Below are 14,422 nucleotides of genomic sequence, written 5' to 3' on the forward strand. Positions count from 1 at the left end.
TCCATTTGGTTCCATTTGTACACTCTCAGAGTTATGGTGGTCCATAAGTTTGAGAACCAGCGGTATTGTAATTGTAATAATAATATAATAACTTGCATTTATATAGCGCCTTTCATAAACCCAAGGCGCTTTACAAAACTCTATACATTTTGTACCAGACGTGAAGTCCACATAACCAGCTCTGCCAGTGCAATAAAACATTTTTTGATCCAGAAACGGTTCCTAAATGTGATGGAACCGATTCCAGTTCCTCAATGTTGGATCCTGTCCCTTCCGATTCCTTCGGTCACAAATCTTAACTCTAAGATAAGTAGTTTTTTTTGGGGTGAACTATTCCTTTAAGCATATATTTTCGTACAATATATAAATAATCTGTTATCTTTTATATATCTTTTTTTAAATTTACATCAACGCTCAGTGAAAAATAGGACTTTTTAGGGAGAGATGGGAAGCTACAGTAAACAAGACACCTCTGTGTCAGTGCAGCTGAACCTGCAGCAGCAGCAGTAATAGTAGGGACTTTAAGCTTGGACGGTTTTCAGGACGGCTCCGTCAGGCGGAAGTACAGCTGCTATGACGCGATCGGCGTAGCAGTCAAAATCGTTAAGCAAACAGCCGTCGGCGACGGGTTCCCACCCCTATCACTGAACTCTTTGGTTCCCATGGTGACGCGTCTATGCAGCAGATGTTGTAGGCGCTACGTGGAAAGGTAGCTTCTGCCGTAGTAGGAAGGGCTACGACGGCAAGCAGATTGACACTGATCCATGTCCGGTTACCATAGCGCACTGCCGTCATTGCTTAAAGTCACTAATGTTAACTGTCCAAGCGGTCGTAACCCAGCCTCCCCATCACACTGCCACACGTGTCCTCTATCAAGTGCACATCCTTCCGGGACATGTTCTCCCTCCACGCGTTAATGCTGTCCACTGAGACGTCCCCCTCGTGCATGAGGTTGGACAGGTTGGCGGAGGTGGCCAACAGGAGCTGGTTGAGGGCGGCCGGCGCCAGCGGCGTCCCCAGGAAGGCGTGTATCCTCTGGGCCGTCTCCCGCGGCCAGAGCACCACGTCCTCCAGCCTCACCCGGAGCGGGCGGGCCTCCGCGGGCAGCAGAGCCTCGTCGTCGTCGCCCGTGACCCGCAGCGAGGCGGCCGTGTGCGCCAGCCACAGGTGGGCGAGCAGCAGCACAGCTTTGGCGTTGGCCGAGGCCAGCAGCTTGGGTATAGTTCTGAACTCTGGCGCCAGAGTAGGGCATCCGTCGCCCTCCTTGAACATCAAGGACAGCTGCTGGCGGAGGTTCTGGAGCGTGTACAGGCTGGGCTTACTGTCGTACAGCATGCGGTAGATCCACGCCCGGGGGTCTCTGACCACGTAGATGGACCTCAGCGAGGGTCCCACCACCTGTATGGTATAGCATTTACAAAGCACACCATAATCGACTCCCAGTTCTGCACTGAGAGACTGTTTGAAGCCAAAAAGAGCAGGTATTGGTTGAGGGGAACACATTATTATTAAAGCAACTATAGGGACAGAATAAATATTAAAAAGCAAATGTGCATCTGCAAAAAGTGATACAAATATGGAATAGCCGTGAGAATTATTTTAAAATGGGTAGCTCTATTTGCAAATGTAAGAACATTTATGAAATTAATATGGTTATGAAATATTATGCGTTACTATAATATTGTCTTTGTTTTTGTTTCTACCCATTATTCAGCAATTGTTTTTCTGTTTTATATACAGTAGTTTATTTAAAGTAAGAAGGGTAGGCGATGGCATAAACTAAAGCTTCAGCCTACCAGCTTTTTGGTATAGCTGCCTTGCGCTGTTTTTTTGTTTTGTTTATATTGTATGAAATGTCATATTGTACAATATGGCTCATCATGACCGAAACTATAAACTATAACTAACTAACTAACCTCCTGGATGAAGGGCAGCTTCAGGGTCCAGCTCCCACTCTGCATGCCGAGGACCACCCTGGCGTTGGGGAACTGGGCCACGTGGCGTCTCATCTCCCGGACGTCCTCTGCGTCTCGCTCTAGGCTGGCTCGCCGCTTGGCCTTCAGCTGGCTCCTCCCCCCCGTCCTCTTCCTCCTGTCCCGGGAGGAGGAAGAGGAGAAGGCTCTGATTGTCTGCCTGACCCGGGCCCCGCCCTCGCTCTGCAGCGGGACGTTGTGCAGGTGCTGCTGGGTGTTGTGGACCAGCGAGTGCAGCCAGCCCTGGATGGACAGCAGGACAGTCTCCATTAGTACATCATCGTCTAATTCAGTGGTTCTCAAACTTTTCGAACATCGTTTTCCCCCGAAATTCTCCTTTAAAGTGTCAACTTAAAGTAGTAATCATGACAGCCCTATACCTGGACCATGGTAAAGCGCCCCGCCGCGGCGTCTGACCGCGACCACTGGCAGGCGTCGGCCAGCGGGTGGAGCTGGAAGTCGGTCTCGGGGATGTCCAGGAGGTGCTCCGTGGGGACCCGGACGTAGAGGAAGTCGGAGGAGTTGTGGAAAAGGTGCTGGAGTATCTCTGAGCCAGAGCCTGGCAGGGAGGTTATGAGCACCGTGGGGAGGGGGAAGGGATGCTGATTGTACGGGTGTTGAACACTGCGCTCGCTGCTGGCATCAGCATCACCGCTGATGCTGCTGACACGCGTCTTCCACTTCACCTTCACATAGAAACAACACAACAGCATAAAAACTATTTGTATTGTCAGGACAAAATTCCACTCGTCCTAGACAATTTGCCCTCTTGGCCCCCAAACTGTGGAATAAACTCCCTGTTGCACTTAGAACCACAGACTCACTCCCTAGCTTCCACCGTGGCCTGAAGACTCACCTCTTCAGACTCCACCTATAGGCCTGTATAGCACTTACCTACCCCCCAATGACCATACATAAAAGCTAGATAGCATTTTTCAGGTTTTGTACAGCTTGGTCTACCTACGTTATTTTTGTCTAGATTGATATTTCTATGTATTTGATGTATTGATGTATTGATGTATTACCTTGCTTATTGTAAGTCACTCTGGATTAAGAGTGTCAGCTAAATGCCTAAATTGTAAATTGTATTTAATGAAACGTATCTCTTAACTTGTCTCTTAGCTTGACATTTTTATTAGTTTTAACATATCCAATGTTTTCAGTTTTCGTTCAACCAATGTTTGGTTTCGAAACTTTTGTTACTTTTCAGATAGGGTAGACAAAATCTAAGTCTCTTGCTTAGATTATTATTTTTTAGATATTTTCAATTTAGTTAAACCAATGTTTGAAACTGCGCTATTACGCTTTGTTTAAAAAATAAAAATAAAATAAAAAAAGTTTTCAAATAGGGTACACAAAAATGGGTCCGCATCAATATGCTGACGGGCCGGTATGCCGACACAAAAACTAACCCTAACCCTAAACCTAACCTCAGTAACCGTGACGAGTAACTAACCTGCCGACGCTACTCGGAACAACGGACCGGCGGAACAATGAGCGGACCCCCACAAAAATAAGCCTCAGCTTAGTCAGCCCGCACCTTTTCGGACCACTAACATTAGTATAGACTTAACTATATGTATGTCTATACATCTGTTCTGTTAACTGGAAAGAAATAAATGCATGAACTGACCCCACAGAGCAGCTGATCACAGCTGTTGGAGACCAGCAGCAGCTCAGTGATCCACAGCAGCAGCACCGTCAGGAGGGCGTAGCGCATCAGCCTGCTGAAGCACACGTAGAACCTCCTCTGCACGCTCACAAACCCCACGGCCGCGCAGAGCACCACCCCCGCCACCACGTTGACCGTGAAGCCAAAATCAAACAGCTGATTGTCGTCGCTGCCGCCACCGATCGGCGGCTTGGGAACGAGCTGCCGCGTCGTCCCCAGGCCGTACCGCACGGTCCGACGTCCGCCCTCCACTTTGGCGTGACCTCCGAAGCCCAGATAGCTCCACCGGGCTCCGATGTCTTTGTGGTTCGTGGCGATGGAGACTATTTTCTCTGTGCCGTTTACGATCAGAGAGAGCCTCACCCCGTCCCGGCTGCTGTCCGTAAACCTGCAGCCGGACACCTTGACGTAGGGCCCGTGCATCACGTACGCCACCCGGCTGACCGCGCCTGTGGCGGGGAAGGTGACGTTGACGTACTGCGTCCATCTCTTCTTGAACTCGGCCGCCTGCTCTGCCTCCTGGATGCTGGGGGCGGGGCTGCGGCCCTCGGCGTCCAACCAGAACATCTCGTAGTGGGCGTCCCACACGTCCATCAGCGCGCCGTGGTAGCGGTCCAGGGAGCGGTGGGCCACGTACTTGAAGTCGATGTCCAGGTTGTGGAAGAAGGCGCTGAGCGACGACACGGGCGAGTCGTCCCGCTTCTCCACGTGGTCGAGCACCAGCAGCGTCTGCGAGTCGAGCAGGACCAGCGCCCTGGATCACAATCACAACCAGATTCATCAGCTTTACAAAAGTAAAAAGAAAGTGGGTGAAATATAGTTTTCATGACAGTTATTTCCATAGCAAAACAACAAAGGGAAGTTTGTCGCTGTTACTACATGTGTCGCTGTTACTACATGGGGATCACTTACAACATGTCATCTTTTCGACACCCGACTCTAACCCTGACCCTAACCCTAACCTCCGTGGGGTGAGTCGCTAACGCTCCGGTCGAAATGATGGTCGTTCGAAAAAGCGCGATTTTCCCAAGGGGGAAGGGAGCTACTGTAGATCAATCAGATAGAATGATCAGGGGTCCTCAAAATGTTTTAGGCCAAGGACCCCTTAGCTGAGAGAGATGAAGCAGGGACCCTCCCCTGCTGAAGTCCTGTTATATATGGACTTAATATTGATGACATCAGGGATCTCCATATATGGGCATAGAGTGGTTCCCATGACATCACAACATACAAGCCCCTACATGGAGATCCCTGTCTGAACCAGCCACACCACTGTGATGTCACCTGTTTATGCCCATATATGGAGATCCCTGCTCTGAGTATCTGACATCACTGTGATGTCACCTTTGATGTCACCTGTGATGTCACAGTGATGTGTCAGGGGAACCACAGTATCAGGTGTTACCCGTCCGGACGGATATGGACAAGCTGTGCCGGTTCTGAGAGTAAACTGCGACCTACGGTCGCAATTTATCTTGAATGCTGAATAAAAATATCGTATATATAAAAAATAAAAAAAAGATCGGTACCTGTACACACTCTTCAGCCCCATGGAGGGAGAGTAGGCGCCCGCCGCCTCGCCACTCACAAACATGGTGTCCTTGTGGGCGGAGGAGGCGACCAGCTCCCCCTGGGCGTCGCCCACCCCGGGGTCGGTCCAGCGCAGCCACTTGGCGCACTCCCCCAGCTGCCCCTCCCACGGGGCGTTGCACTGGCTGCTGGGGGAGGGCCCGAACACCAGCACGTTGTTCAGGTAGCTGTGCTTGGGTCCGTAGAGCGCTTCAGACACAAACACCTGTTGGACAAAATCACCAAGTCAGTCTACCATCATCTAAAACAGTGGTTCTCAACCTTTTCAGGCCGCAACCCCCCCCAAATAATCATATTTTAACTATGTTTCACCAGTTTCAATTGAAACGGGCCCTGCGGCCAGGGGGGCCTCCGACTGCCGGTCTGTCAAAGTCCAAATGACGGTCAATGCGACTGACCGTCCATCGGAATCCCCCCTCGCAATGCGGCCCCCTTTCTCTATCGCGTTGCGGTGCTGCATATTTCCGCGGCCAGGGGGGACTCCAAATTAGATCTTGAAACGGGCCTCCAGAGAGAGTTGTTCAGACAGTTGACAAAGACGGTCGCATAGACTACAGCAAATTGACGAATTTGCTGACTAAACAACAGGATACACTATCCGACCTGATGAAGGAGGTCTTGGCTTTGAAGGCGACGGTCAAGGAAAGAGATCAAAAGATTGAAGAATTGGAGAAAAGATTGGATGAAATGGAACAGTTATGCTCAAGAAACAGAAAAAAAGGTACTTGGAGCAGAAATTGCAAAGTGATTATTAAACCAAATGGAGATACTGCCAAGATAACAGTGGTACGTGATTTGAAGGAACTGGACAATTATAAATGAAAGGTGCTGAAATGGACACAAACACTGCTGTATGTGAGAGTTTTATTCTTTCTGCCATTTGCTGCATAGTTTTTAGGTTGGCCTCTTCTGTACATGAGACTGTAAAACTCAAGGACTCTTGCAGCTTTGACTACCCTGGCTCGACGTACCAACAGCGTGATAGCATAAACTCCATTACAGTTAAAAGTCGAACTGACCCAGATAAAAAATTCAAAACAAGGACCTACATTGAAGCTTCCTGACCTAGTCGAGTTCAAAACTGCTCAACTGATGTTCAAGGCAAGAAATAAACTACTTCCAGCTAACATTCTTGACATGTTTAGTGATGGGGAGGGGTAGCCTGACTGCAAGCGCCAGACTCAATCACACACTTCGTTTTGGGATTGAGTCTGAGCCTGGGGACGGAGATTCTACTTCAGCGGGGACGGGGTAAAGCCTATTGACGTCACACACACACACACACATACACACACACACACACACAGCCCCGTGTGTCGCCGACGGCAACGCGGCGTGACATTGCAAAAATACGTTATTTCTCATAACATATTATATGACTGCATGTTTACGTTAGTGCAAAATGGTATTAAAACGTAATGAAACGGCACTATTGTATTGTTTATTAAAAGAATTCGAGTCGAGTCTGACTCCGCCATGACAGTTTTCACGGACCAAACAGAGTCCACTAGCGGCTCACGTGGGCAGAAGAGCACCAATCAGAGTCCACTACGGAATCTCACGTGGGCAGAACAGCTCCGAAGGGAGGGGGCTGGGACCGGACCAGCATACCACGTGCCTCAAGTCTACAGCCCTGGTTGGCCCATTCAATGCGCCCGCTCTTCAGGCGCGCTTGAAATAAAATAAAATATCTCCGGGTTCAGTCCACACTACACACCACCCACCAACAGGGGGTGGTGATGTGCGGACTGAAGTATCAGGCTAAGGGAGGGGGGCTATAACCTATGGTGGGAACTCAATTTTAAACAAGCAACTCTTCAGACCACCCGCAAAAGTATGTGCATTTCTGTTTGTGGAGTAAAGATTTGGAATAGTTTGACTGAAGAGATTAAACACAGTAAGAACATTTTAAAAAGATACTCAAATTAAATATCCTGGCTAAATACAGCAACACAGTAAGAACATCTTACAATTTAAAAAGATACTCAAATTAAATATCCTGGCTAAATACAGCAAAACATAGTCTTCATTTTTATTATCATTTTTTATTTGTTTTTCTCCTACTAATACTTTGTACCTACGTTCTTCCACTATCATTCTCTAGACGGTAACCTTGTATACTCTTATAACATATCTCTGTTTCTTGAATTATTATTATGAATTGTTATAATTATGAAATGGGTATTTTTATCAAGTCCATTATCTATATACATTCTTGTTTTTGGTTTTTCTCTTTTTCTTTCTTCCTTTTTTCTTTCTTCTTCTTTTCTTCTTTTCTTTTTTCTTTTGTTGTTTTCTTTTTATGACGGAAACGAAAAAAAAAAAAAAAAATCTGAACACTCTTATAACTAATCAATGTCTTAACTCACCCACTGCATAGGACGAGTTTGACGAGCTATATTTATGGGTCCACTCTGCTTATGACGAATATGACGAGTTATCAATTAGCTTTAATAACTATAAAACAAAAAAGTATGATCGCCGATTCGCCGTCCATAGCGCTCTATGGAACGGCCCTATTCACAAAAAACGGATCTGGATGTTCCAGAACGGAAATGGGGGGGCGGGACAACGACGCCTGTATCCTGTCTGCCGAAATGTCATCCGGTTCAATGTTGTGCAACACCAGCGTGGCGCTCAGTAGGTTTCGCTTTGAGCGATGGAAGGCTGTAGTGTTTTGTTGCTTACCGTGCCTGGATCGTATTGTGAATGCAATCGGTGAACCATCGCGCAATGGATTCGCGCGCGCGCCCACGTTAAAGGTAGGCAAAATCCTGGCGGTGTGGACCATTAGAAGGGTCTTAAAAATAGCGGTGGGTGAGTTTTTAATTTCATGAATAAGTAGGATAGGCATTCACAAGCTTTCAGCTTCTGCCTATTCCTTTTGATCACCTGTAACAATGATTATGTGAATGTATGACCTGTATAAATGTATGAGTTGATCAAATAAACTAAACTAAACTAAAACTAAACTAAACTAAACTGTTTTCACTATGTCTGCCTCTGATAATTGACAATTTGGCCAATGTTTAATTTGTCAATTTATAGGTATTAACTCACTTAGCGCCGAGCGACTTTCGGGGCGACTAACTAATGATGGCGTTTAGTGCCGAGCGACTCGGAGCGACTTTTATATAAAAGCATTGTTTAAGCTTTTAATTTGGGTTGATAGACGGAGCGGAACGGTTAGCTTACCTTCGACTAGCATACAGATGAAAACCGTGAAAAAAAAGGATACGATTATGACGTCACCTTTAAGCCATAGCTTCCTGTTTACGTAGGCCTCTGTTAGCCGCTAGGCTCAATGCAAATCATCCGACCCTCACGTAGCTTCACTAGGTCGGATTTTGATTCGGAAACTTTCTGTGTGGCATCTATATACGTTCCGATGCCCATACCAATGGTGGTTTGAGACGATCAAGCACGAATTGAGCAGTATTGAGCTCAAATGGCGGCCCGCGGCCTGTCCATTGAATGTCAATGGAGAGCATGTCATTGTACCATCCTGTTATGTCCTGAACCTCGTTTTTTATTCTGACTTAACATGGGACCATGGAAAGTCTATGGGCTATGGCTCACTCTAGTGGTCATCTTGTGGCATTCGCAGGCACGTGTACCTGGTTATGTAATGTGATTTTGGGGATTCAATATAGCTATTTCCTGGCGTTATAAGCGCAGATTCATATTGAAATCTGGCTCGCTCGGCGCTAAGTGAGTTAAAAAGTCATTAAATTGTCATATTGGACTATTTATACACTTATTTATTTATTATTATTATTTTTTTACTGTTGAGTGAGAAAACAATATTGCATTTTAAGTTAATCATCTGGGTACCCCCCAAAATAATCTGGGGACCCCCCTGGGGGTCCTGACCCACAGGTTGAGAACCGTGACGGTCGCTTATCTCCCGATTAGGGAGTCTTACTGGTACCTGTCCGTTGGGGGCGAAGGTGAAGGAGTTCTGGTCGGGGTGCTCGTGTCCTGGGTTGAAGCTGTTCCAGCCGTCTATCCAGGAGTAGCCTGGCTTGCGGTGGACCATGTCGTAGACGGCGCGGCCGCCCAGCTTCCCCGACTTGAAGGACACGAAGGTGTTGCCCTGGCCAGCGCCGGGCAGCCCCGCCCCGTAGGTCACCACGCCCCAGTTGGGGAAGACGTGCATGCGGGCCTCGCCGAAGCCCAGCGGAGGCTGAGGCGCCAGACCAGCGTCGTACCTATATAGGGGTGGGCGGTATGGTGATAAAAAATGGTGAGACGATACAATGTCTCCACGATATGCCTTTTCAGAGATATCATACTATATTGTGATACAATGAGGGAGCCTAATAAAAGAATCCTGTTGAATTGTTAATACAGAGATTCATTGCGGAATCTATTTAAACCTGCATTTTGGTCTAAATCAGTAGTTCTCAAACTTTAAAATGTCAAGGTCTCCCCTTAACTCTGAAAATGTAGAAATTTCATGTATACACTGTCAGAGTTACATACTTGCATGGGTCAATTTTAGACCTCCCAAAAAGAACCCAGAGAGTCCCTGGGCTCCCCTTTGAGGACCACTGGTCTAAATGGTCTGTTACTCCTTTTTCTTTTTTAGTTTTTGTTACCTTGTAGGTGGTCGTACTGTTAAGTAACTTAAAAAATAACCATGAAAACCAACATGGGACAGCCGTAGCTGAGCCGTTAGGGCGCCTGCCAGCCAGAGCTCCTGGTTGTCATAGGTACGATTCCCGGCCAGGGAGCTATGTGTCGATGGGTCCCTGAACAAGACTCTTAACTCCTAATTGCTCCCCGAGCGCCACATAAGGCTGCTCACTGCTCCTAGTTGTTATAGGATGGGTAAAATGCAGAGGACAAATTTCACGTATGTGCAAATGTATTGTGACAAACAACTCCCCAAGGCGTGGGGCCTATATTATTATAACATGAAAAAGAATTGTGGTAATATTGTGTATCGCAGTGGTTCTCAACCTTTTCAGGACGCGACCCCCAAAATAATCATATTTTAACTGATTTTAACTATATGCTCACGTAGATCGGCTATTTTCACAACTTCTGCCTCTAATATTTAACAATTTGACCAATATTTAATTTGTCATTTTAGAGGTATTAAAAAGTCCTTAAATTGTCACTGTAGAAATGTGCAGATACCCTCTATACACTTAAACTTGTTGTTGGTTTGTTTACTGTTGAGTGAGAAAACAACGTTGCACATTAAGCCAATCATCTGGGGACCCCCAAAAATATTTTGGGGACCCCCTTAGGGGTCCCGACCCACAGGTTGAGAACCACTGGTGTATCGTGATACAGATTGGAAAAAAATATGGTGATATCGTATTCTTCCATATCGCCCACCCCTAGTCGTATGTACCAGATGTACTCGGTGTGCAGCGTAGTCCAGCGCTGGGCAGTTGACTGGCCCATGGGGCCGTCCTTGGGCCGGTGCTTCCTGACGTGCTGCGCCAGCCAGTTGCCCGTGCCGTTGCGCATGACGAACGCGTCCAGGAAGACCAGCTGGCTCTCCGGGCCGTAGAACCAGTTGTAGTTGGAGTCGGCGATGCCCACCGTCCTCTGGAAGCCCGGCAGCAGCGTGGCGTAGTAGAACCAGAAGTGTTCCCGGAGCCAGTTGTTGCGCGCGTGGTCGATGTTGAAGTGCCGCCGGGCCAAGAAGACGTACTGCGTGACGGACTTGGCCGTGTAGCTCCCGTAGGCCACGCCCTCGTTGAGGGAGCCGTCCACCATGTGGTTCAACAGGAACATGGTTCTCTCCATGTAGTTCACCGCCACCTGGTTCAGTGGTGGGGAAGTATTCACATGTATTACTTAAAGGAGTAGTTCACCCCCAAAATGACTTGGCACTCCTAAGACAAAAAATGTATTACAGTAAATTTACGCCCAGTTGATTCTGAATAGGGGCCCAAATGCATGGCCCCGGATGGGGACACAAATACAAGGCCCTGGATGGGGACCCAAATGCATTTGGGTCAGAATCAATGGGGGTACATGTACTATAATAAATGTTTTTGTCTTAGGAAAGCGACAAATACAAAAAGGTATTATTGAACTCAAGTCTCCATGGCGTGACTAATCAATAGAAAAAAGGTCATTTTGGGGGTGAACTACTCCTTTAAGTAAAAATATCAAATACTGCAATGTAGAGTAATGTAAAGTAGAAATCCGAAATTCATAATTTACTTAAAGGAGTGGCGACACCGGCCAAAAATTAACATTATGATACAGTAGGTCACGTGGTGTTTCTTCAAACAGTCTGAAAAGGAGGCGGGCCGTATCAGTTAGTAGTGAATGTATACTTCGTCCGTCGTGCGGTGCCGCGCAATGTATACTTCGTCCGTCGTGCGGTGCCGCGCACAACCTTGTTGTTAGCGTGTAGCGCGGCTAGCGCTGCACCGCACGGCTATCTGCGAGAGCTATTGTGTGTGTACACACACACACACACACACACACGTGCGCGAAAGCACACACACACACAGGCTACACACACACAGAGTGTATGAGCCGCGGACCTCCTCTGCGGAGGAGGAGGAGGAGGAGGAGATCGCTGGTCCCTCGTTCTACGGTTGCTCCGGTGTCCCGGGTGCTCCAGTCAGGTTAGGGCAAGAGACAGCAGGGTATGGCCGACAAAACCGTCGCATAGACGGGGAGAAGCGTGTTGACCCTCGTACACCTTTTTTGACACCTTTTTTGAAGAAGACATTTACTTTTTTATCGGTCTAACCATTGATTTTATAGCGAATGCTATATCATTTTTACCCCTAGAACTGATAGTTTTAAAGTTGGTTTAGAAAGTCGGAAAGACACCTCGGACAGCTTTTTTTGGGGCAGTTTCAAAAGATAATGATATGGATAATCGACTCCGCCCCTCCCCCCATATTAGCCCAATCAAATTAATTTATTTCGGTTACTATACAGAAAGTACTACTTTCAGTACAGTAACTACAATAAATTAATTTGATTGGGTCATTTAACATGGGGGTACATGACATCATTAAAAAAAATTGGCTAATTTGATAGCCATAATTAGCTGTTTTGGCCGTGTCACGCCCCCTTTAAGTACAATTACAAAGGTGTTGGTATCAAAATGTCGTAGAAAGTACTCAATATGCAGAATTTTACAACTTTTCAAAAAACTTTTTTTTTTTAAATAGCAGATCTACAAGCTCACAGATCAGCTTGTAGAGCAAAAATGTGGAGGATCCCCTGTAGTAACTCTGAGGACCCCCTAGGGGTCCTGGACCCCCTGTTGAAGACCCTTGCTTTCCACCACTGACCTGTTTCCAGATCATGGACTCTGGGTGCTCGTGGCTCCCGGCCACTATGGCTCCGGTCAGGATGGCTAGAACGTTGGTGGTCTGGTGGTTGTGCAGGTACTGCCTCCCCCAGCCACGGTGCTTGGACAACTCGTACAGCTCCGCCGTCTCGGATCGGATCCTCTCCAGGTAGACGCCACGTCGCTTCTCGTCCAGACGAGAGTGGATGAAGTCGTAAGCGGTGGCGAAACCGGTGAGGGAATGCGCCGTGGGCACCTCGTCATTAGGAGCCATGGTCACCTTTATAGGGATGCAAAATTATTGATTCATTCATTAATTGATAACCTTATCAATCGATCGTCAACGAGCAACGAGCAACAAGCTTCAGCTGGACACACACACACACACACACACACACACACACACACACACACACACACACACACACACACACACACACACACACACACACACACACACACTGTATGCAGTGCTCTACTGTGGTTATTCTAAGCTCACATTTGATATCGCACACACCATACAACTTTCACTAATTTATTAACAGTTTAGTATGTGAAATGGCACATTATGTCTCGTGGCTGGTTCTACAGACAGGGATCTCCATGTATGGGCATGAAAGGTATTGTATGTATGATGTCAGATGTCCTTAGACGTCATAGGACTTTCACCTAACAAATAACTGAGTAAGCATGTTTGGGCTCTCACAGCATATCTCCTACAGTACATGGATCTCCATATATGGGTACCAGTGGTATCCATATATGGGTAACTGGTCCGATATACATCACTGGCCAGATGGCCAACGAGATTGCTTGTCGCCCTGAGGCGTCTTACTAGTTGTTAACAGCCCTAGTTACCTTCCAGTCTGGGTAGGCTGCCATCCTGTCCATGAATTTCATGAGAAAGCGCAGGGCGCCAGAGTCCTCTGGGCACAGCAGGCAGTAGAGTGCCAGCGGCGGCAGGTTGTTGCCATAAATCTCATTCCACTTGCCAGTGAACTCCTGGTGTTTCACGGGAGGCATGTAAACAGCTGCGTTGGATAACATGGTCAGCACGGCCGTCCGGATGACTTTAAATATGTGGCTGTGGGTGGTGGAGGACCTCTGCCTCAGCAGCGGCACATCCGCTTGGTTAAAGTACAGGTTGGGGTGGGACTTTGTGGGCTGGGGTCTCTGCGGCTCCGTGGTTTTGTCTGGAGCGAGCTTGAGTCGCAGCATTAAGTCCTCTGTGAAGATGTCTCTATCTGAAGAAGTGGTGTTGAACACCCTGGAGAAAGAAGAGGTGTTGAACACCCCGGAGAAAGCAGCGCCTGCTGCAAACACTGACAGCAGCATCACAGGGTAGACGGTCCAGTTATGATTATTACTAGACATTATGAGGTGTTTATTAAATGCATGTTACAGACAGGTTATCACTGCATTTTATCGTGCAGTTGTTTTTGCATTTTTAGCCTCATAGCCTATGTGACATCTGGAGATAATAGTATGTATGATGATAATAGTCTGTATGATGCAAAAACCAGACAGTCCATAATAGAATATAATAAGAGAAAAGAGAAAATTTGAAATAGTCCTAGTCCTGTCATATAATAAAAAATCACACCCAATGGGAAGTGAGCGGTGGTCGTGCTTGCATAACGTCTTCAGACTAGGATTTAAGTCTAGGATGTACAGGCTACACACACACACACGTTTTACTATGGCAAAACGCTGAGGAAAAAGGCTACAGACACACACACAGCCACTCTATGGAGCGGTTTCCCACCGCTCAAAAATATGACAGTATAGTCCATAAGTCCATATTGGATATTTCAATATAAAATTATATGCAAAATCAGCCAGTCCACAATAGTAGCCCACATAGCAGTCACAAAAGAAGAAAGGAAAGGAAAAAAAAAACTTTTC

General features: G+C 47.1%; 1 protein-coding gene across 1 annotated transcript; it reads right to left on the reverse strand.

Annotated features, from left to right (window-relative positions):
- Window positions 1-813: 813 nt before the first annotated feature.
- Window positions 814-13,891, reverse strand: dselb (dermatan sulfate epimerase like b; the record flags this gene model as incomplete). Its single annotated transcript, XM_080751646.1, has 9 exons — window positions 814-1,398; window positions 1,917-2,216; window positions 2,354-2,659; window positions 3,607-4,399; window positions 5,175-5,440; window positions 9,167-9,446; window positions 10,601-11,016; window positions 12,519-12,797; window positions 13,376-13,891. The coding sequence occupies 9 exons, from the start codon at window positions 13,889-13,891 to the stop codon at window positions 814-816; spliced, it is 3,741 nt and encodes a 1,246-aa protein (XP_080607772.1).
- Window positions 13,892-14,422: the final 531 nt, after the last annotated feature.

The sequence above is a fragment of the Nannobrachium achirus genome, assembly GCF_963921795.1.
Source record: "Nannobrachium achirus genome assembly, chromosome: 21".
Lineage (NCBI taxonomy): Eukaryota > Metazoa > Chordata > Actinopteri > Myctophiformes > Myctophidae > Nannobrachium > Nannobrachium achirus.